At 37.9% G+C, this 23,597-nt stretch overlaps 1 protein-coding gene across 1 annotated transcript in view; it reads right to left on the bottom strand.

The window, feature by feature from the left end:
- The window catches only part of PPA2 (pyrophosphatase (inorganic) 2), a 175,186-nt gene that overhangs the window by 135,980 nt on the left and 15,609 nt on the right, over window positions 1–23,597 (bottom strand). Inside the window, exons 2-5 of the mRNA XM_006881156.1 lie at window positions 19,581–19,645; window positions 12,596–12,640; window positions 7,417–7,470; window positions 5,196–5,315 (exon numbers count right to left, since the gene is read on the bottom strand). Of these exons, the coding sequence (XP_006881218.1) occupies window positions 5,196–5,315; window positions 7,417–7,470; window positions 12,596–12,640; window positions 19,581–19,645 (284 nt within the window). The remainder of the gene's footprint in view (window positions 1–5,195; window positions 5,316–7,416; window positions 7,471–12,595; window positions 12,641–19,580; window positions 19,646–23,597) is intronic.

The following is a 23,597-nucleotide window of genomic DNA, read 5'->3' as shown; positions in this document are numbered from 1 at the left end:
GTATTCTCTTTTGTAAATTGTCTTTTGGAATATTTAATAAAGTAGGCATATAATTCATAACCCAACAATTTGCCTCCTTGTTGTAAACATCACAGAAATAAAACTGTAATACAGACCAAAGGAAGACAACAAAACATTAAAAACAATTTATCATAAAAAAATAATAGGCTGCCAAATGACTATAAAGCTCTAATACTAAGCTGCAGGTTAGAAAGCTATTATATGGATATTCTGAGTCAATGAATAAAATTCATAATGAAATTCAAAATAGTAAGCATCAATATTACAGTAAGACTGATGAAGATGTTTAATTTCATATTGAATATTATCCAAATATTCTAAGTCTTCATTCACAGAAATAGGACAGTAGATGAACCACCAGGGATAGGTGAAAAAAATGAACTTTTGGGGAAAAACCAAAACAAGGAAAATTTTTGTCCTAGCCAAACTCACATTTCAACGGAAGATATTTTTGGCAGTCATAAAGAAATCATTAGTGTTAACAGTGTATAGACAGCTGAAGGTCTGCAACAACGAGAGCAATGATGACTTGCAAGTTAAGTGGAGAGAGACTACTATTTAAACAGTATCCTACTGTTTATGTTCCTCCAAGCAAGGTTGGCTTGGCAACAGATTCCATGCCACTACAAAATGATTCACAAACAGCAAGATCCAGTCCCCACGCATATGTCCATGAAACAAATACAACACACACACACAAAGAAGAGAGAGAGAAAAAAAAAGAGAAAGAGAGAGAACATGCATTACTTAACTCCACGAATATTTTTTGATCTGGGCCAAGCTTTATGTTAGAGAGCTAGACTGTAACAGTGAATCAAATAGAGAGACATTCTGGCCTCACGGAGTCTGTCTTCCAGCTCAAAGAAACTGGCAAAAACCCCTTAACAAATCATATGACACGTTAGAAGATAGTAAGTATTGTGGAAAAAGGGGGAAATCAGAATATGGAAGGGGAAATGAGAGCAAAGGAGGCAGGGTGAAATTTTTAAAGGATTCCCAGGGTAGACACCATAACAAAGGTGACTTAAAAGCAAAAGTGAAAGGGATGGGCCATGTAGACAACTGTGGAAGAGGCTAGAAAACACAGAACATGGAAGTCTAAGGCAGGAGCATAATGAGCGGAACAGAGGACTCATGATAAAGCCAGTGTGGATGAACAGGAGTAAGGCAGAAGGAAACGATAAAAGAGGGGGCAATGGAGATGAGACCAGAAAAATGAATGTGATTATAGAAATTTGGCTTTGTATTTAAATAGCCTCATTCTATTTAAACATCCACACTCAAGCAAAACGATCTCTCTCTCACTCCCTCTCATACACACACACATTGCCAAGGAGTCAGAACTCTCTTAAATCTGACCCTCTAGTAGGTATCTGGATACTGTGAATTACCCCGGAAAAGACTGAACTTTTCTCCCTCAGAGATGCTGGTGGCTTCGAACTATCAGAGAGTGCCTCCACCACCAGAGCTTCCTTCTTGTAAGCAAATGACATAATTTAAAATTGTCAGAAACATTATCTGAGTTCATTACTTCTGCCAGCAAAATAATTAACACATGCCATCGCTATGAGTCATAGTTGATTTGATGAAACCTAACTTTAGTGATGTAGTGGCAAAAAGCTGCACTTCAATCTTCAAGGCATGAGGCTCAAATCCACCACTCAAATCTCCTGCTCCAGGAGAAGGACAGGCCATCTCCTGGGTGATCTGACCACCTCTGAAAACCCGCCAGAGGGCCAGCTACGGGTTGATTCCACATCAATACCTGTAGTGTATTTTCTCCCTAAAAACTGAAACACCTGTTATTAAACTACATATTTGGGTTTAAAAAAGATACCTGGTTAGAATAACAGAAAGAAAAATGTCTCTTCCTTCTCCCTTGTGTTCTATAGCAACAATGGTCTCCTTACTGTAACTCAAACATGCCAGGCCTACGCCTACTTCAGAACTTCTATACTTGCTGTTCTTTCCTTCGTTTTTTCATTTCCTTAAGGTCTTCACACAAGGCTATCTTTTCATCCAGGCCTCCTGTAGCCTGTCTAAACCATAACAATCCCAGAGATTGTTATGCTACAGGAGCTCGGGGGTACAGTCCTTAGGGAGCTGCCCTGCTAACCTCAAACACACAAGTTCCATTTCTGGCTTGCTTTCTCTCCACTGCATTTATCATCACCTGACATCATATCTATTTTATTGATTTATTTTATTTTCTGTCTCTTTGTCCAGGGAAAAAGTCATAGAAGAATTTTTTTTTCCGTTTTAACGTTGTTAGATGCCACTGTGTCAGCTTCAACTCATGGCAGTCCTGTGGGCTGCCCAATCCTGCACCAATCTCACAGTGTCTGTGGTGGCGAAGCTCACTGCTGAGGTCTATCAGGCACTACGCTAAGCATGGAGGTGCTAGAACTTGTTTATCCTCCGAATCAGATATAGTATCAAACGCAGTAGGTATTTTATCCTACCTTACAGGTAAAGAAAGTGAGGAACAGAAAGACAAGGTAAACTGACCAAGACTGTTGTTGTGTGCCGTTGAGTCATTTGCGACTCATAGCAACCCTATGTACAACAGCCCTAAACCCTGCTCTATCCTGTGCCAATCACATTGCCTCTGACACACCCATCCCGATTACCCCAGCCACTGAATCAATCCACCTCATAGAGGGTCTTCCCCTCCTGCACTGTCCTCCACACTACCAAGCGTGATGTCCCTCTCCAAGGACCTGTCTCTCCTTACAACATGTCCAAAGTATGGCAGACGAAGCCCCAGAATCCTTGCCTCCAAGGAGTAGCCTGGTTTAACCCTCTCTAGAATGAAACTTTTGTTTTCTTGGCAGTCCATAGTACATTCAATACTCTTCTCCAGCACCACAGCTCAAAGGCATCAATTCTCCTTCTATCCTCCCTAGTCATTGTCCAACTCTCTGATGCATAACAACTGATTGCAAAGACCATGTACTGTATCAGGCGCACCTTAGTCTCCAGAGAGACACCGTTGCTCGTGAGTACTTTAGAGATGTCCCTAAGAACATACTTTCTCATCGCAATACATTTTTTTATTTCCTGGCTGCTGGTGTCAAGAGTGTTGACTGTGGAGCCAAGCAAACTGAAGTTGTGAACAATCTCAATCTCTTTGCCATCCATCCTGATGCTACCAAATGGTCCAGTGGTGAGAATCTTTGTCTTCTTGACATTGAGCCTCAGTTCATACTGAAGGCTACAGTCCTTGACCCTCTGCAGCAAGGGCTTCAGGTCCTTCCACCAATCCTGATGCCACAATTCTCCTCATAGAGCCCAGCCTCTCGCATAATCTGCTCTGTAAAAAAGGTATGGAGATAGGACACATCTCTGGCATACACCCTTCCCAATTTTGCAACCATGCAGTGTTACCCTGCTCTGTTCTGACGACTGCCCCTTGGTACAAGTATAGGTTTCGCATTAGCACGATTAAATGTCCTGGGATTCCCATTCTTCTCAGAGTCAGCCACAGTTTGTTATGATCCACACAGTCAAACGCCTTTGCATAATCAATGAAACACAGATAGACATTCTTCTGGTATTCCCTGCTTTTAGCTAAGATCTATCTAACATCAGCTACAGTATCCCTAGTACCAAGACCCCTTCTAAATCCAGCCTAGACTTCTAGCAGTTTCTGCTGATGTGCTGTTCCAGTCGTATTTGGATAATCTTCAGTAGAATCTTGCTTGCATGTGAAATCAATGATATTGTTCTGTAGTTTTCACATGTAAGCATTTATTATGCTCTCCTGAACACCTATATTTTGCATGTCCTTACACACACACACAACCCCTTAAAAAATGTTTCCTGAAATAAATGAATAGTTCACGCTCTGTCTGCTTTACTCCATCTCACTGTTTTGTGGGTCTCTAGTCCAGTGGTTTATTTAGCCTTCCTCTCATCGGCACATTCCTCTCCTGCAGTGGCTCCTAAACCTTCTGAACCCCCTTCATTCTTTTGTGTTCAGGTCAAACAAAATGTCTATTTAGGCATCTAGGGAAGTTATAAAATCTGCTTTTGTTATCTCAACAGGTATTTTCATTGTTAACATCATTTTAGAAAAAAAGTGTCTGTTTTAAAAGAACATAATCATGTGGGTGGTCTAATTGCATCAAAGGCAATCTGACTGCTTAGGAAACGATTTCCTCTTTTCTTTTCCTGTAAGTGTTTATTTTACATGGGCAGCTGTTCTTTTTAGGAGTAGATGAAGTAAGATCATCCCTCCATATCCATAATTCCTCAACAGAATCTTGAATTCTACATAAAAAATTAACATTAACATAGATAAAAATTAAGTTTCCAAACAGATGACTATCTTAATAGCACCTTTAAACATACATTCAGATGCTCTTTTATGTCCCAAATACTTAGACACTGGTTCTGAATGGTCTGATTTTACTCATTCAAATGATCACAGAAAAGTTATTTACTAACCAGGAAATACAACAAAACACTCAAATGATACAAAAATAGGAAGCAAAGCAAGTGTTATTCTCTAACTAATACTTAATCTCTGCTTTCCATTTTTCCCTCTACTGTCACTTAAAAACTAGAAACTCAGAACAATGAAAAACGCAATGTGTCTAACTCATTTTAAAATAAACTCTGGAGGGAAAAGCTAAGACTTTAAAAACTCTTAGCATTTAAAAAAAATAAAATTAATGTTATCAATCCAAAGAATGTTGATAAAGCCTTATTATCTTTTTTTTTTAATGAATGAAGACTCAGTTTTTTATTAACATGAAGATTTTCACAGAAGGAGAATGCCCATTCTCCAGTGGAGCATCTGGTGGATTTGAACCATAAACCTTCGGGACTGCAGTGCAGCTTCTTGACACTAGGCCACCAGAGTGCCAATAAAGTCTTCTTAAACATTTTTCACTAACATTTAATAGCCAACTCCAGGGGGGAAATGCATTCAAATGCCAAAAGTGAGGGTTCTATACCCCAAATTTAAAAAAACCTGGGTATGGACATATATATGGTTTGAAATAAAATTTATTGATACAATAAAAGTCTACATTAAAAAAATTCATATGTACAAATCTCTCAAACCAATACTGTACTCAGAACCAATTTAAATTCATAAAGTTCACAAAATTTACAAGGCAATTTACTCAGACGACAGAAAAGTTTCACCATTACAACAAAAATGTTACCTGAGGGAGGGCCCCGTAATTCCATATATAGCCCTTGTGAGGGAAGATGTTTGCCACATAGCGCAGCTTGCCATTCTTTACATCCTGTTTAATGGGATTCAATGGCTCCTCAATGGCAATCTAAGCAGATCACAGCAAGAAAAAGGGGAGAAGGAAATGAGAAATGATTAATCCTGCAGTCAAACAATGTTTTAGAAATCTGCTATTCAAACTAACTATTCACATTCCAACTTACTGATCAAAAGTATTAAAAAATAAACTGAGGCAGTTCTTACTAGAAATGCATGCCATCTATGTAAGAAAACCTGGTTGGAATGGACATATCAGATTATTTACCTATTGTTATGCCATTATTTCTAACATGAACAATATAATGACTGAAATGGCAAGATGATTAATATTAATCAACTTGTTTTTGTTACCAATATCAATTTTACCATACATTTAGGAACAGGACAAGCATTTCAAACTGAATCGGGGCTGGGGGGAGGGAGGAAAATGTTTATGAATGAAAGTCCATATCTATAAACTTTCACTAAAAATCACAGTAAAAAAATTAAAAATAAAACTCAAAGAATCTCATAAAATAACTTATTTCAAAGTTAGTTTTCTGAGTAATATATACACATTAACATTAAAAGAGAAAATACTTAAGAAAACAATAAATAAAGCCATTTATGAATGAAAAAGAACTGCTTAAGCAAAGCAGAATCTCATAAAGTCTTGAATCCATTATATTCAGAGCAGGAGCAAATGAAGAATATCTCTTATTCTTCCTATTAAAGAGAGTGCCCTAGTAGTAAGAAACTGTGCTGCAATCTCCAAAGCATGCAGTTCAAATTCAGCAGATGCCAGATGCTCAGTGGGAGAAAAACAGGCAATTTACTGCCTCTGAAAACCCACTGGAGGGTCATCTTTGGATCAGTTCCAACTTGATGATACACACAACTTCCTATTAAAACATTAACAAAAAATACTACTGAAATTATGGACAATTCTCCAAACAGAAATTTCTACAAACACATATCCCCATAACAATTCCTAATTTAAATCCCTGAAAAAATACCTACCATTGCATCTAAAAGTTTAAATAATAAAACAAATTATATTTCATTAAGAATTTAGAAAAAATCTTGCTTAAAAGAGGATGGAACAGGAAAAGTTGGAAAAACAAAAGGGGAATTCTGATAAGGATGTTTTAATGATCTTAATGTCATGAAAAAAATTTTTAAAAATTAATGAACAAGACCCACCCCATAGGAACTACAGATCATAAATCCCAAAGAAAAACTTACACCTCAGCATCTAAAGGAGAATTAAATCTTTAGGACCTAAAAAGTTCACCAGTTCCAAATAAACATATTTCAGTTGTGTCTGTGAATTATATACATTTCAGAATCTAATAAATAAACTGAAAATGTTTCTAATAAAGAAGAATCAAATAAAATTAAGTGGAAGTCTTTATAACAGAGATAGAAAAATGAGGGGGAGCAATCTAAAGTATAAACTAAAAAAATATCTCCAATTCATTGCTGTCAATCAGCTCTGACTCTCAGCAACATTCAATCAGGTTTCCAAGGCTATAAATTTCTACAGGAGTTTATCTGACTCACTGCTGGATTCAACCCTCAGGTGATACTCAGCCTTTAGGTCAGCAGCACAACTCACTTGGGACTACACTACCTGAGGAGCTCAAAGTATAGTCTAGTGATAGACAGAATGCAAAGGCAGAAATAAGCTCTGAATCCATCATCTGCTCAATAGGAGAAAGTTGGTCAATTTTATGCCTCTGAAAACCTGCTGGAGAATCAGCTATGAGCTGGTTCCGTCCTGACCATACTCAACCAAACAATTTAAAATCAAATTAACTTTAGAAAAATGTTTTGAGGGAGCTATGGTGGCCTAGTGGCAAAAAGCTGCACTGTAATCCCAGCGGCGCATGGTTCAAATCCACTAGATTCTCCAATGGAGAAGGAGGAGCAATGTCCTCCTCCTGTACCAGTCAGATCTGATTTGACGGTACACACACACAAAATAATAAAATAAAATTTTAAGAAAAAAAAAGAAAAGAAAAATGTTTTGAAACCTTTTAATTATAAGGAAGTTTTTCAATTGTTTCAAATTCAAAATAACTTAAGGAAAAAGAAACAAAAACACCCACGTTTTCAAAATGTCATTGTTAGGTGATAATTACCAGTTTATATTAGTAGTATATACATACCTCCATTTTAGCATTTGTCCAACGAGGTACTTCTACCACCATATTAAATATATTCTGCAGTTAAAAAAGAGAAAGAGAAATATATGCCTATCATTTACTTTTTTACTTTACATTCCCCCCAAAAGAAACACAAAAATCGGTTATAATTGGCATCATATTTCTGTCTTAATTTTTCTCTAAATAATGAAGCTGTTAGAATTGGCACCACTGTGCCATCACCTGTCCACTGCTTCAGAGTATTAGAGGCGAACACAATTCTGAAAACACCTTTGCAATATAATAACAGAACTAGAAGGAAGTCAGGAAACTTTTCATCCCCTCTTTATCAACCCCCCCCTTTTTTTGGCCTTTTTTTTTTTACTATAAAAGGAAGAAGAGATTGCATCTATCATTTATCAGACTTAATTCATCCAATTTATGAAATGGGTATAGTACTCTGTCCTATTCACCACATATGTTATTATGAAGATTAATTAGGTAATTTAAATGAAAATTCTAAAGTAAAACATTTTTAAAATTATTATGATAAAATGTAAATCCACGTTATGATTCTATGATGAAAAATTAAGGATACTAGTACAGGCAGTAACTAAAGTTTTATGGTACATACAAAGTGGTTCCAGTAAACTAGGCTGCTAACTTTTCTAAACTTAGTTTGTATACCTAACAGTGTAAGGTTCCAAAAACTTTTAAAAAGGATTAGTGCTTCTTTTTACATTTCTGAACATTTTAGAGTGTGAAAAACAAGAGAGATTCTAGGTCAACACTGCAAAAAAAGAACTTCCTACTGTCTGGCTTAAAAAGAGACAGTTTAAAAGTTAAAGTAAAAAAAAAAATTTAAAGCTGATTTGCATGCCATTTTGATGTTCGTAACGAACTCCCGTGCAATTTACTGCCTCTGAAAACCCGCCAGAGGATCAGCTATGGGTCAGTTCCAACTCTACGGTACACAACAACAACAAAAACTTACTATGGAAAAAAATAATAATGTGCAGATTATCAGTGGTCTGCTCAGGAATATTTATAAATATTTATACAATTTTATATAGAAATTTTTCTGAATATTTTAAAAGTATCAAGTAACAACATATGAAAAATAAACAACCCTCAAAAGAATCGCTCAATCACTGCATACCATTTAAGAAACAGTGGCTCAATATGCTAATCTTGCCACACATGAACCAAAGAAGTTTTAACCAATTAAAATAAGTAAATACAACATATTTCTAGAGCTCCACTTCCCCATATTTTAATTCAAATGGTGTTGGGTAGAGTCAGGGCAATGATCGTTTTTGGGAGACACCTATCCAATTTTAATGTGCTGTTAAGTTTTACCTTTTCAATTTCTTCTATGTTAGTGAACATGGAATGCTAGTAATTCAAACAACGCTATTTATACAACTAAATAGAAACAGTCACAAAAGGAATGATGGCTTTTTATTATGTTTTTGTAGATGAAGTTTATGGTTACAGATGGCATGTTAAGATAAAGAATAAAAATGAGAATGATTTCTCAACAATTGTTTCTGAGATGTCACATGCCTATCTTAAGCAAGCTTATGCACAGTGCTGTTGTTATGTTTCATTTTCTATGCTCTTTCATGAGGGACCTAGACACCTGTTTAAATATGTCTAAAGCAGACATTAAAAAAGAAAAACCTAAGTAAATGACAGATGCTCACATAATTTATTCATCTCCGAAAGGCTGGCTGCAGGAGAACAAATGCATGTGGATGAATACTTAGAGGCAACAGAGAAGACTAAGCTAGTGACAATCATTTCATACGACACCTACCAAAGCCACTCACAGACACTTCAATTAGTCCAAAGTACAATACATAAGGTTTGAATGTTTAGCTTGCAAAAACTACACTCTAGAAATTCCTTTGCCTTCAGATTCATTCCAGATCACCAAGATCTTTTTCTCAGTCTGTCTTTCTTTATTCGTGGCCTGTTCTTAATAATGTTAGCATGTTTTTCCTGAGACTGTTGTTATGGGCCATCAAGCTGGAAATAACTCATTCATAGCTGACTCTGCAGTGGGTTTTCAGAGGCTGTAAGTCACACGGGAGGAGACTCCCCATATTTCTCTGGAGGAACAGCCAGTGGATTTGAACCTGGTGCTTTTGTGTTGGTAGCGTCACTCTTTACCTCTAAACCACTAGAGCATCCCAAGATTAGGTGCTCTTATAAGTCAAAAATGTGGCTACTGAAATTTATTATTAGAAAATAAAAAAAAGAAACAAGGAGACATGAATCAAATCAGAAAGTTAAATAGTGGGTAGGAGGATAGGCTTCTTCCTTCAATCCTTTACTTTCATCTCTAATTTTTGTTTCCAAAATCAGGAAGAACTACTGCAAACATATATGAAAAAGCAATCCATAACTTTCATCTACTTGGGCAAAAAACAAAGGAGACATGATTTTTTTTCTAATTCTTTTTGTTTATGTTTTATTTTTCCTAATTCTTAAAGAGAGCTCCAATGGCTTTAGTGATTAGGAATTGCATTGCCAATGCAAAAGTTTGAATCCAACAGCAGCTCTGTAGCAGAAGATAGGCAGTCTCCTCCAGTGTGGTTAACTGCCTCTGAAAAAGCACTGGAGGGTCGGCTACGGGTTGGGTCCAACTCAACGGTACACAGTAACAACAACAAAAACTACACAAAATGTTTAAAATAAAATTTAAAAAAAAACAAAAACAACACAACACCTTAAATCTGGCCATATCCAGTAAATTGTGTTGTATGAGTTAAATTTTATTTTGGATGTATGCGCTCAAAATATTTTTTTTTCTCTGAAACAATTGTTTATAGATCAATATACAAAGTACTTCACACACACACACACACACAATTAATGAGGAGCAATGAGTTTGAGAACTAAGGGGCATCTGATTCAGGTCAGTCTTTCCAATTACTATGCATCTGAGAGCTGGATGAATAAGGATGATAGAAGACGAATTTGAGCTGTATGTTGGAGAAGAGCACTGAACATGCCATGGATGGCCGGGAGAATAAATATGTCTCGGAGAAGGTGCAGCCAGAGTGCTCATTGGAAGCAAGAATGAAGATTCACCTCATATACTTTGGGCATGTTGCTAGGAGATGTGCAGTGGCAGTGAAGGAGAGGAAGACCCTCAACCAGGTGGACTGAATGGTGACTGCTGCAATGGGTTAGGAAGTGTATTAGGAAGTGTGAAGATGGTGTAGAAGAGAGCAGGGTTCAGATATTTTGTTTATAGGGTGCTATGACTACTTGTAACTCTACTTGATGGCACCTAACAGCAACATACAGCTCAAAGGAACTCAAGCAGCTTTCAACCTCCAAAGTTTCTGTTTACCTATTATTTCAAAAACTTGAACCACATTGCCTGCCATTGAGTTGGTTTAGACACATAGCAACTCTCCATTATGTTCCCAAAGCTGTAAATTTTAATGGAAGGAGACGGCTCATCTTTCTCCCTCAGAGCTGTGGCTGGATTCATATAGACAGAGAGGCTCTGACATCAGCTCAAAACTCACTCATTGCCATTATGTCATAACCAGCTCAACGCTAACCCTCCAGTGGATTTTCTGAAGCTGTAAGTTGTATAAGATGAGATTTCACACCTTTCAGATTCAAATTTTCTGCCTTTGGGTTGGCAATGCAATGCTTTACCCAGTAGGCCCTCAGAGCTCACTAATATCTAGGGCAGTAGATTCTAAACGTTACTGTGTTTAGATGCACTTGGAGTATTTGCTAAAACTGTACAGGTTCTAATCTAGTAGATCTGGGATGGAGCCAAGGAATCTTGAATTTTTAGCAAGAGCTCTTAGTGATTTCAATTTAGATGGTCTAAGGACCATTTTGGTGAACACTCACTTAAGAAAACGGAAGATAAAGGTAGACAAAGGTTACGGGAATGAAACCATTCTCACAGCTATATTCAGAAATGGATCCAAAGGCTGGACTCACAGTTTTCATTTAGATTAGAGAATAGATGGAAATAAGACTGAGAGAAATATAGAGAAGACAAATAGAAGGAAAAGCTTCTGGTCTCAGTGGGATAAAAGGACACCAATACCAAGATAGAGACAGCTATCAAACATGTTGATCCTCAGTCAAGAGCTACCAAAAGTTAGCCAGTCTGATACTGGAAAGATATATTTAGAGTATATTTATTTCAGCATATAGTTGTTAAAACTATTTTTCTTTCTTTCTACTCCCAAAAGAGTGTTACCCTAGGGTTCTAAAACAGCCTCAAACTATCTTCTTCCTTATAATAAATAAAAGATAAACTGACAATTTTCAGCTTATCTGAAAATAAATAATAAATTGTTTTTCTTTTAAGATCATCTACTATGATAAGCAACTTCCTACTAAAATCCAAGTGCATGTCCTGATCCTCTCAGGTTTTTCACTTACTTACAAAATAAATGAAAAGATAATTCTGGTCTATCTGGTTAAAATGCTAACAGGAGGAAAGAAACCCAGAATGCACATGAAAGTCTTATTGTTGTTAAGTGCCATCAAGCAGTAGAATACTCATAGCGACCCTATGAACGAAAGACCTGAACACTTGTATAACTTTTATTGTTTCTACACGTCCGTAGTGTTTCTAGAGGCAAGCTATTTTTGAAGTGGATGCCACTCCTGCTTCCAAGCTTGTTTTAACAGGGGCGCTCCACCAAACACTGTCCACCATGGTTAACTAATATCACATTTGACACATCAGTGTCACAGTGTTTTGCATCACAGCAACCACGAGTTATCTCTGTACAGCAAATGGACAGGCCAGTGCTATACCTCTTAGAAGAATGTTTGACCAAAAATTAAAACAAGGCCTGAAGACCATAGAGATTAAAATCACCCACCTTTGATATCGTAGCATCACTTTTCTATCCACTAGGCCAACAGAGCTCTCTCTATGTTGTTGTTTTTGCTGTTAAGTGCCATTGAGCTGTAGAAAACTCAGTGACTCTATGAACGAAAGACCTGAACACTTGTACAATTTTCATTGTTTCTCCACGTTCATAGAGTTTCCAGAGGCAAGCTATTTCGGAAGTAGATGCCACTCCTGCTTCCAAGCTCATCAAAGCCTTGCATGGGAAAATTTTAGAAGCACCTTTCAAATGCAGACTACTATTAAGATCTTTGACAGAATAAAAGTGTCCATACAAACAAAAACCTTTAGATATACCTCATAGTCATCATTTCGTGCTTTCTTTGTAGGAATGCCATTTTCCTATAAAAGAAAAAAATGGTGTTTACAATTGTAACATTTCAAGAAAGAATAGAGTTGCTCTGCATAAAGCATGTTTGTTGTATAACATTAAACCACAGAGGCTATCCAGAAACCTGATTGAACAGAGCCTACCAAATGACCAGCAAGCCTTTCCTTCACTATTCACACTCCCTGTGAATGCAGCATCAAAGCATTTCATAAAATAAATGATCAGAAAAGCTAAATCTCTTTCAAGTATATTTTCCCGGTTTTTCTAAAACAAGCATATTCTCTGTTCAGAGTTTAAGCGAAGACTGGCAGTTTCCAGTAATTGCGCTTAAAACAGTCATTTCATTATTGAAATGAAACTCCAGGGAGTGTGACTAACAAGATGTGAAAGTACTTGGCTGCACCTCATGCCTTTTAATTCTACCAAGGTGTGATTACTATGCCTCTATCGCGTACTTTTGCTGGTTTTAAATTAAATCAGACTATGCAGTGGTTTGGGAAGGAAAATTATGCCATTCACAAATGCTCACATATTATACATAACTTCTGCACACCAAAATGACAATGAAGGAAACAAGAAACGAAACAGAAAAATGATTAGTCCAAGTCAAGCCTGAAATATTATTTATGCTCCTAAAAACCTCATTCCAAAGTACAAGGACCAACAGTTCTAATCATTGCTGTCTGAGAATGAGAAACATCTGTATATATACTAATTGTCACATCAACAGAATTCACTAGTATATCCTGCTACATGCATTTTTCCCTGACCTATTCTCAATTTTGCCTTGCTAGCCCCAAATAGTATCTCCAAAACACACACCATAGGAAGAATGTTATTGCCCATTGACTTGTTTTAAGCCCACTCTTGGCTCTACTTTCAACTCCTAGCTTCTACATGATTCTCATATATAGAACTTTTTTCAAAAAATTGTGATCACAACAAGCTATGGCTGACTCTGATAAGAATGGGAATCCCAGAACATTTGATTGTGCTTATGCAAAACCTGCCTTGGACCAAGGCAGTCGTCAGAACAGAGCAAGGATACACTGCATGATTCAAAATTGGGAAGGGGGTATTCTGTCTCCATCTCTTTCAATCTGAATGCAGAACAGATCATCCAGGATGCTTGGCTTTATGAGGAGGAATGCAGTATCAGAATTGGTGGAAGACTCATCAACAACCAGCGTTATGCAATGACACAATCTTGCTTGTGGAAACTGAGGAGAACCTGACTGCTTGCTGCAGAAGGTCAAGGACTGAAGCCTTCAATGTGGATTGAAGCTCAATATAAAAAAAAAACAACAAAGATTCTCACCACTGGGCAAATTGGAAGCATCAGTATGGATGGTGAAGAGGTTGAGATTGTTAACAGTTTTAGTTTACTTGGTTCCACAGTCAACACTCTTGGTACCAGCAGCCAGGAAATCAAGAAACCAGTTGTTATGGGAAAGTCAGCTGTCAGGGACCGCTCCAAAGTAAATGAAGAGCAACAATATCAGGTTGGAGACTAGGGTGCACCTGATCTGGCCTATAGTCTTTGCAATTGTGTCCTATAAATCGGAGAGCTGGACAGTGACTAGGGATGATAGAGAATTGATGCCTTTGAGCTGTGGTGCTGGAGAAGAGTATTGAATATACCATGGAGAACTAACTAACCGGTTTGTCCTGGAGAGGGTGAAGCCAGGCTGCCCCTTGGAGTGAGGATTCTGAAGCTTCGTCTGACATACTTTGGGCATGTTGCAAGGAGGTACCAGTCCTTGGAGAGGACATCATGTTTGGGAGGGTGGAGGGATAGAGCAGAAGAGGAAGGCCCTCAATGAGATGGATCGATTCAGTGATTGGGGTGGCGGGAGTGGGTGTATTGGAGACAAAGAGGTTGGCACACTATAGAGCAGGATTTAGGACTCTTGTACATAGGGTTGCTATGAGTCACAAGTGACTCAATGACACATAACAACAACAACTATTAATACTGTTATAGACTCTCAGTGACACAATTGGTAAAATGCTAGATCACTATTCAAAAGACTGGTAGTTCAAACCCACCTGGAGGCGCCATGGAGACAGGACTGGTGACCTGCTTTTGAAAGGTCACTGGACTGAAACTCTAGGGAGCAGTTCAAACCTGCACACATGGGTCACCATCTGTTCATACTAACAGTATCTAAGAGCACTGTTATTAATATGAGAGACACACATTTTTGTCATGAACCCTGCATGAAACAGAACCCAACAGTGATCTAATACCTTCTGAATGATAATAAAGGCACCCTGCTGGCACAGTAGTTAAATAATTCAGCTGCTAACCAAGAAATCAGCAACTCCTTGGAAGAAACGTGAGGCAGTCTAATTCCATAAAGCAGTGCTACTGTGAGTTGGAATCTATTCAATGACAGCGGATGGACTGAGACTATCTGGCTGTTCTGTACTGGCTGTCTCCAGCTGAGTGGAAACTGTCTTGATTATTCCTTGCACCCTAGTAACTGAAGTAATATCTAGCTCATAAAAAATATGCAATACTTATCAAATGACTAAATGAATACATGCACTTTTATTCAAGTAAACAAAGTACTGAAAGGCGTGAAATACTTAGGTTTGATAATTCACTGGTCAAGGAAAAAACCAACAAAATGTCCATGGAGATACATACACTCACACAATCACATTGATAAACACAAATGACATAATGGGATGATTCTTTCTGCCTTATCTCTTGACTTCTTTATCTCTTCAGTTGTTATTTAGCCCTTGTTCTGCAGTTCACCACTAGTTCTGGGGTTAAAATTCCACCTTCACAGCTGACTTGCTTTGGGATGATGGGAAAGGTGCTTAACCTAATTAGTAAAATCAGGGTAGTAACAGTAGCCCCCAGAAGTTGAGATTAATTCATGTTAAATACTGAGTACATTACATAACTGTACACTATAAGTGCTCAAAAAACTTCACAAACTTTTCCATTATTATTCCAAGTATTATAAAAAGCTGGAAGAAAGCACAAATCCTATTTTTTAAGAATTTGCATATGACATGATATTTCACTCCTAGGGTTAGTAATACCAAGAAAGTCAAACCATCCTTGCATCTGAAGCAGTTTCCTCACTGCTGTGCTAATTTCTGCCCCTCCAGTGATATTTCCACAATTCTAGTAAATCTATCCCATTAACTTCAATGTTGTTTGTTGCCAGGTGCCATGAATGTGGAGACCACAACAAGTCACAGAAACCCTATGTCCAACAGAATGAAACCTCACCAGTTCTTGCACTATCCAAAGAGCCCTATAAGCACTACAGAGTAACGGTGTCACTTTAAAGACTAAGGTGCAAATGATCCATACCATGATATTTCAATTGCTTCAGATGTATGTAAAAGTTGGATCCCATTAGCTAATATCCTATAATCTTGATAATACATATAGTTTTTAGAATTTTTTTAACAGGTATGTCTCTAAAACATGTAGTTATAAAATTAACCAATTATCTAGCTAAATTCTAACGAAATAATCTTCAACTTATTGGTGATCTTCCGCATCTGTTACCAATTATGCTAGAGACAGTGGCCCTTAAGTAGAATTCAGGCTTCCATGTGGGAGATCTGGGTATGATTCCTGGCTAATGCAACTAATGGGCAGCCACCACAGATCTGTTAGGAAAAGTGTGCATGTTACTGAAATGCTAATAGGATTAGCTTCCAGACAAGGAAGCAAAACCTGTCAGTTTAGTTCCAAAAATCAGCCAATGAAAATTATACATGTCACAATAGTCCACAGGATGGCATAATTTTTCATGGTCAAAAGTCAGAGGCCAATTTCACAAATTCTATTAAGCACGATGAACTTGGCCAATAATAATGAAGAGAGTCCTCAACACACCTCAAAAGTATCAAGCTCTTTTCAGCTCTACCTCTAGCAACAGTTCTCCTCCTCCTATTTGATTTCAGGTTGTAAGACAGCAGCTATCCAAGCACCACCATAATCCAAGTCTTTTTTTTCTAGCATCTATTTGATACCATGGTTAAAGTGTATGAGTTTGTTCTCAGAAATACAGGTCTGGAACTTGGCTTGGGCACCAGGTGTGTCATTTCAGACAAGCCAATAAAATAGTCTAAGCCTCAGTTTCCTTGCAAGACTTTAGAATTGGAGAATAAAAAGGGAAGAACTCTTTTGGCATTCCTCAAGTTTAAGGAACTGAAAAACAAAATCAAGCCTGAAAAAGTAATACTTAGAGTTGCTATGGGAAAAATCGTCAATGATCCAGGAAACATCAAAAGAAGATACATACAGTCAGTGTATCAAAGAATTGGATGACACTGGAATATTTCAGGAAATACTGTCTGACCATGAGTCAGTGGTAATGTAGAAAGAAATTCAAGTTTCACAGAAGGTACTCACAAAAATTAAGGCCCCAGAAATTGATAAAATACCCACTGAAATGTTTCAAATGACAGATGCAATGATGGATATTCTCACCAGTCTATACCAGAAAATTTGGAAGACAGCCGGTTGGCCAACTGACTAGAAATATTTGTTCCCATTCCAAAGAATGGTGATCTAAAAGAATGTGGAAATTATCGAGCAGTATTATTATCATATGCAAGCAAATACTGCTGTAGAGCATTAAAAAAAATGGCTAGAACGTAGAGAACTGCCAGACATTCAAGCTGGATTTAGACAAGTCGTGGCATATCACTGCTGATGCCGCATGGATCCTGGCTGAAAGCAAAGAACACCAGAAGAACATCTCCTTGTGCTTTATTGACTATGCAAAGGCATTTAATTGTGTGGATCATTCAAATTATGGCTAACATCAAAAAGAATGGGATTCCGGAACACTTAATTGTACTGGTGCATAACCCATGCCAAAAGGCTATGGTGAGAACTGAGCAAGGGAACACTGAATGGTTTAAAATCAGGAATAGTGTGTGTCAAGGTTGTATCCTTTCTGTATTTAATCTGTATGCAGAGAGGATTATTCAAGAAGCTAGACTATGAAGAATGTGGTATCAAGATACGAGAAAGATTCATCAATAACCTTCAGTTCTTCCTGGAGAATGTTAAACCAGGCTGCTCCTTGGAAGCAAGGATTCGTCTGACATACTTTGGACATGTTGCAAGGAGGGACCAGTCCTTGAAGAGTGACGTCATGCTTGGGAGGGTGGAGGTAGCATAGGAGAAGACCCTCGATGAGATGGACTGATTCGGTCACTGAGATAATGGGGGAAGGTGTGTCAGAGACAAAAAGATTGGCACAGAACAGAGCAGGGTTTAGTGCTGTTGTACTCAGGGTAACTATGAGTTGCAGGCAACTCGACAGCACATAACAACAATAAGTGATATACCTTCCTTGCTGACAGTGAGGAGGACTTGAAGCACTTGTTGCAGAAGATCAAAGAATACAAGCAGCAGTATGCATTGTATCTCAACATCAAGAAAACCAAAACTCTAGCCACTGGATAAATAAGCAACATCATGATGGAGAAAAGTGAAACTGTCAACAACTTCATCTTACTTGGATCCACAATTAGTACACTTGGTACTACTAGTCAGGAGATTGGGAAATGCATCGCACTGTCAAGGTCTGCAGTCAGAGAACTCTCCAAACTACTGAGGAACAAAGATGTCAGTTTGAAGACTAAGGTATGCCTGATTCAGGCCATAATCTTTTCTGTCACTTGCTATGCATCTAAGATCTGGGCAATGACTAAGAATGACAGATGAAGAATTTATGCCTTTGAATTGTGGTGTTGAAAAGGAGTGCTGAAAGGGAGATCTGGTGGCCTAGTGGCAAGAAGCTGCACTGCAATTCTAGAGGCACAAGGTTCAAGTCCACCAGGTGCTCTGCTGGAAAAGGAGGGGCAATCTCCTCCTGTACCAGTCAGATCCAATTTGATGGTACACATACACACAAAAATAATAAAATTTTAAAAAAAGAAAAAGAGTGCTGAATATCCAGTGGAGTGTCAAAAGAACAAACAAATATGTCTTGGAGAAAGGGCAACCAGAGTGCTCCCTGGAGGCAAAGATGATGCAGCTTCATACTTTGGGCATGTTGCTAGGAAAGGCTATTCACTGGAGAAGAATATCATCCTCGAGAAGCTGGAGGTACAGCAAAGGAGAAGAAAACGCTCAACCAGACGGACTGATAAAATGAATATGGCAATGGGCTTGAGGGTGTTGGAGATTGTGAGAATGGTACAGGACAGGACAGGGTTCAAATCTGTTGTTCTTAGGGTGGCTAAGATACACAGAGAAATAACAACTAACAATAACAACATAAGGATATTCTTTTAAAAATATATACTCAAAACCAAACCTCATGCAGTTGAGTTGGTTACAACTCATCATAATCATCTATCTATCAGGTTTCCACGGTTTTAAATCTTTAAAGAGAAGACTTTGCAATCTTTCTCATGGATAGAGGCTGGTGGATTCAAACTAAAGCAATATATAAAACATTATGCTACCAGAGCTCCTTACATATAGACATAAACAAAAAAAAAAATCCCACTACCCTTAAGTCAATGTCAACTACACTGTTATGATTACAAATAACCCTCTTGTTAAGTTAAATATGTATTTTCAACAAACTTCTAAGGTTTATGGGCTACTAGTTACTGTTTTCTAAGACCATCTAGAAAAATACTATCATCATAAAAATTCTAATTCACAAAGGAAGCTTACCACTCTGTTATAAGTCCTTTGTTTCACTTCATAATTTTCAGTAATCTTTTTCTTTCCCCCACAGTGCTTCCAAAATGTATTTTATGATGGAATTTGTGGTGTTGATTGCCTTCGAGCCGAGTATGGCTCAGAGCTATCCTATGAACAAAAGACATGAAGCCCCTCTACAACTATAGACATTTATCAGTTTCCAGATGCATATTGTTTAGGAAGTGGATGCCACTCCTGGTAGAAGTATATAATTTCATTTCAAAAATAAGTTAAAGCAATACCTCTTTGGAGTCCACAGTGAGAGGAATATCATGGAATGGAGAAATGTAGTGACCAGCCATATTCTCTGCAAAGGAAAACAGCACAGGATTAAAGGAATGGACCACTGTTAGCAATAACAGGCCAATTTTTAAATTTATATACATTTTTTCCAAAACTATTTTTAATTACTAAGTTTTAGAAAACCAAACTAACTAATTCAACTTTTAAAGCTTGTCCCAATTTGACAATCAAAGTGAAATTCAAAACAGAGGTTAGTTTATTTCCAGTGGCTTAAAAGACTCAAAACAGAAAATTTTTAATTTACACTAAAGTTCAAAAAAATAAATACATTCACTTCTGAAAAGAGATCTATCACTAAACAAACTGGATTAAGCCTGATACTCATTTTCCTAAGAAAAAAATCTAATCACAAAATTCCCAGTATCTTGCAAGAGTGGCATCTACTTCCTAAATAATTTGTCTTTGTAAACTCTGAACTTTGAGAAACAACAATAGTTACAGGCAGGCTTCAGGCCTTTTGGTCATAGTGTCGCTATGAGTCATGCTTGACTTGACAGCAATCAACAACAACAAGAGTTCACATGACGAACAGTCCACAGGCAAGAAGAGATTCTATTTAGTTAAATGAAAAGGAATAGATCATTTACTTTGATTTAAAATTGTTAGATGCATAGTCAACTCCACCTCATAACAACCCTAAGTCAAAGGGAAAGTCACTGCTCAATCCAGTCACTGCTCAATCCAGCACCACTCTCCAAATCAGATTAAAAATTAAAACTCAAACCAAACCCACTGTCATTGAGTCAATTCTCGCTACTTTTGACCCTCAACTGCGGTCTTCAAGGCTGTAAAACTTTTTGGGAGGAGATTGCCCATGTTTATCCCATGTAGCAGCTGGTAGATTCAAAATTTTCATGTTTTAGTTAGCAGTGCAACATATTATGCATGACACAACTAGCTGTTTTGTTGAGTCAGAGATAAAGCTCCTTATAAATAGTTAAGCTCAAGACAAAAACAAACTTTAAGAAACATCTTTATTTGTAAAGTTATATGCAAAACTAGGACAAGGACCACAAAACAAGCTATGAGTGAGAAAAGAAAACCTGCTGACTGGGAAAAAGCATTTGGCAATACCATTTCAGACAAGAGTCTCAAAACAAAAGTTTACAGAATCGCACAGGGCCTCCACAAGAAAAAGACTGATAAAGTAGTTACAAAATGGGGAAATGACATGGAAAGAATTTCCAGAGGAATATATTCAGATGTGCCATAAGAGAGATGCAAATCAAAACCAAAATCAACACCATCTCACTCCAGTAGCAGTGGCAAAGTTTAACAGGACAGCAAGTAATAAATGTTGGAGAAGATGTGGCAAGATAAAAACTCTCATACATTGTCGATGGGATTGTAAAATGGTACAACCATTCTGGAATGCAGTTTGGTGCTTTCTCAAAAAGCTGAACATAGACATTTCATATATCTATATATCCATTATAATCCAGCTATTCCACTGATTACAATATACCCCAAGAAAATGAGAATGTAGGCTCATAAACTTGTATACCAATGTTCATAGCAGCAGTATTCATCATCACAGAAACATGGGAAACAGCCCAAATGTCCAACCACAATTCAAAGGACTGAGAAAATATGGTACATTCACACAATGGAATACTATGCAGCAAGCAGAAGCAATGATTCTGTAAATCACTACCTAACTTGGGAGGGACTGGAGAACATTATGCTAAGTGAACTAACTCGGTTCCTACTGTGGAAGACCATTATTGTAGAACGTGCATGAGGATCTGATGCGGAGGAGTGAGGATGGGTTGGGGGGGTAGGGGAAGGTTAATCATAGGGTCACACAATTTGATGGGGGAGTGGGGGTGAAGGAAATGGGAAAGATCTGATGTGAAAAACAATGTATTTGAACTTTGTAAATAAAGCAGTACAAAATTAAAAAAAAAAAAAAAGAAAAAAACCCCAAATAAGCTGGGAGCATTCTACAGTGCCAGAATGTAATCAAGTACTCAAAAAACCCCAAAAGTCTGGAGATACAACAAAAGGAAATGAGAGTCAACTAGAAAACATTCTATTTTGAACTATAAATGCAATAATAAGGTACAGGAGTGTAATCTGTAGTAGAAAATATATATATAAATATCAGTATGTTGTTCTTGTTGTTATGTGCCATAGAGTAGACTCTGACTCACAGTGACCCTATATACAACAGCCTTAAACTTTGCTCTATCATGACCCAACTTCACTGTCTCTGACATACCTACCCACTTTACCCCAGTCACTGAGTCAATCCATCTCATCCTAGGTCTTCTTCACTTGCACTGTCCCTCCACCCTTCCAAGCATGATGTTCCTCTCTAAGAACTGGTCCCTTCTTGCAACATGCCCAAAGTATGTCAGATAAAGCTTCAAAAGCCTCGCCTTCAAGAAGCAGCCTAGTTTTACCCTAGCCAGGACGAATCTGTTTGTTCTTTTAGCAGTCCACAATATAATCAATACTCACCAACAAACCCACAAGCAGCATTTTTTTCTTTTTCTATCAACCTTAGTTACTGTCCAGCTCTCTGAAGCATAGCAAGTAATTGCGAAGTCCATGGCCTGGATCAGAGACATGCCTTTGTCTCCAGACTGACATCATTGCTCTTCAGTACTCTGGATAGGTCCCTGACAGCAGATTTTCCCATTGCAATTCATCTCTTGATTTCCTGACTGCTGGTACCAAGGGTGTGTTGACTGTAGAACCAAGCAAGCTGAAGCTGTTAACAATCTCACTATCTTCACTATCTATCATGAAGCTGCCAGTTGGCCCAGTGGTGAGAATCTGTGTCTTCTTGACGTTGAACTTCAATCCATATTGAAAGCTGTAGTCCTTTCCTTGACATTCTGTAAGAAATGCCTCAGGTCCTCCTCAGTTTTCGCAAGCAAGGGTGTCATCTGCATAACGTAGGTTGTTGATGAGTCTTCCTACAATCCTGATACCACATTTCTCCTCACAGGGCCCAGCCTCCCAGATGATCTGTTCCACATATTGGTATAGAGACAGGATGTATCCATATACGTTTCCTGATATTGAACCATGTGTTTCCTTGCTCTATTCTGGTGACCACTTCCTGTCAAAGTATAGATTTTGCATAAGCACAATCATGTGTTCTGGGATTCCCATTCTTCTCACTATTAGCCATAGATTGTTGTGATCCACACAGTCAAATGCCTTTGTATAGTTAATGAAACACAGACAGACATTCCTCTGGTACTGTTTCAGCTAAGACCCATCTAACATTGGCTATAATATCCTCTTCTAAGCCCAGTCTGCACATCTCTGTTGACGTGTTGCTCCAGTCATTTTTGATAATTTTCAGCAGCATCTGACTTGCATGTGATATTAATGATGTTGTTCGATAATTTCCACACTCAGTTGGGTCCCCTTTTTTGGAATGGGAATAAATATGGATCTCTTCCAGTCAGTTGGCCAGGTGGTTGTCCTCCAGATTTCTTGGCATAAGTTGGTGAGCACGTCCAGGGCAGCATCTGTTTGTTGATATGTCAACTGGTATGCTATCAATTACTGGGGCCTTGTTTTTTGCAAATTCCTTCAAAGCAGCTTGAAACTTCCTCCTTCATCACCACAGGTTCTTGATCATATGTTATTTCATGAAATTCTTCTCTGTCAGCCAGTTCTTTTTGGTATAAGTGACTCTGTGTACTTCTTCCATCTTCTTTTGGTGCTTCCTAGGTATTCAACATTCTACTCACAGCATCCTTAAGTAGTGCAACTTGAGGCTTCAATTTGTTTTCAGTTCCTTCAACTTAAGAAATACTGAGCGAGTCTGCCCCTTTTGATTTTCCACCTCTATGCACATTTCACTGTAATACTTTGCTTTGTCTTCCCATGTTGCCCTCTAAAATCTTCTGTTCGGCTCCTTAACATCTTGATTTCTTCCCTTTGCTTTGTCTTCTTGGCGCTCTAGTACAATATTCAGAGTCTGGGGTTTTTTT

Source organism: Elephantulus edwardii, unplaced genomic scaffold, assembly GCF_000299155.1.
Source record: "Elephantulus edwardii isolate Elephantulus edwardi_28Jun2011 unplaced genomic scaffold, EleEdw1.0 scaffold00012, whole genome shotgun sequence".
NCBI classification, from domain to species: domain Eukaryota; kingdom Metazoa; phylum Chordata; class Mammalia; order Macroscelidea; family Macroscelididae; genus Elephantulus; species Elephantulus edwardii.
This window is presented reverse-complemented; position numbering and strand designations above follow the sequence as displayed.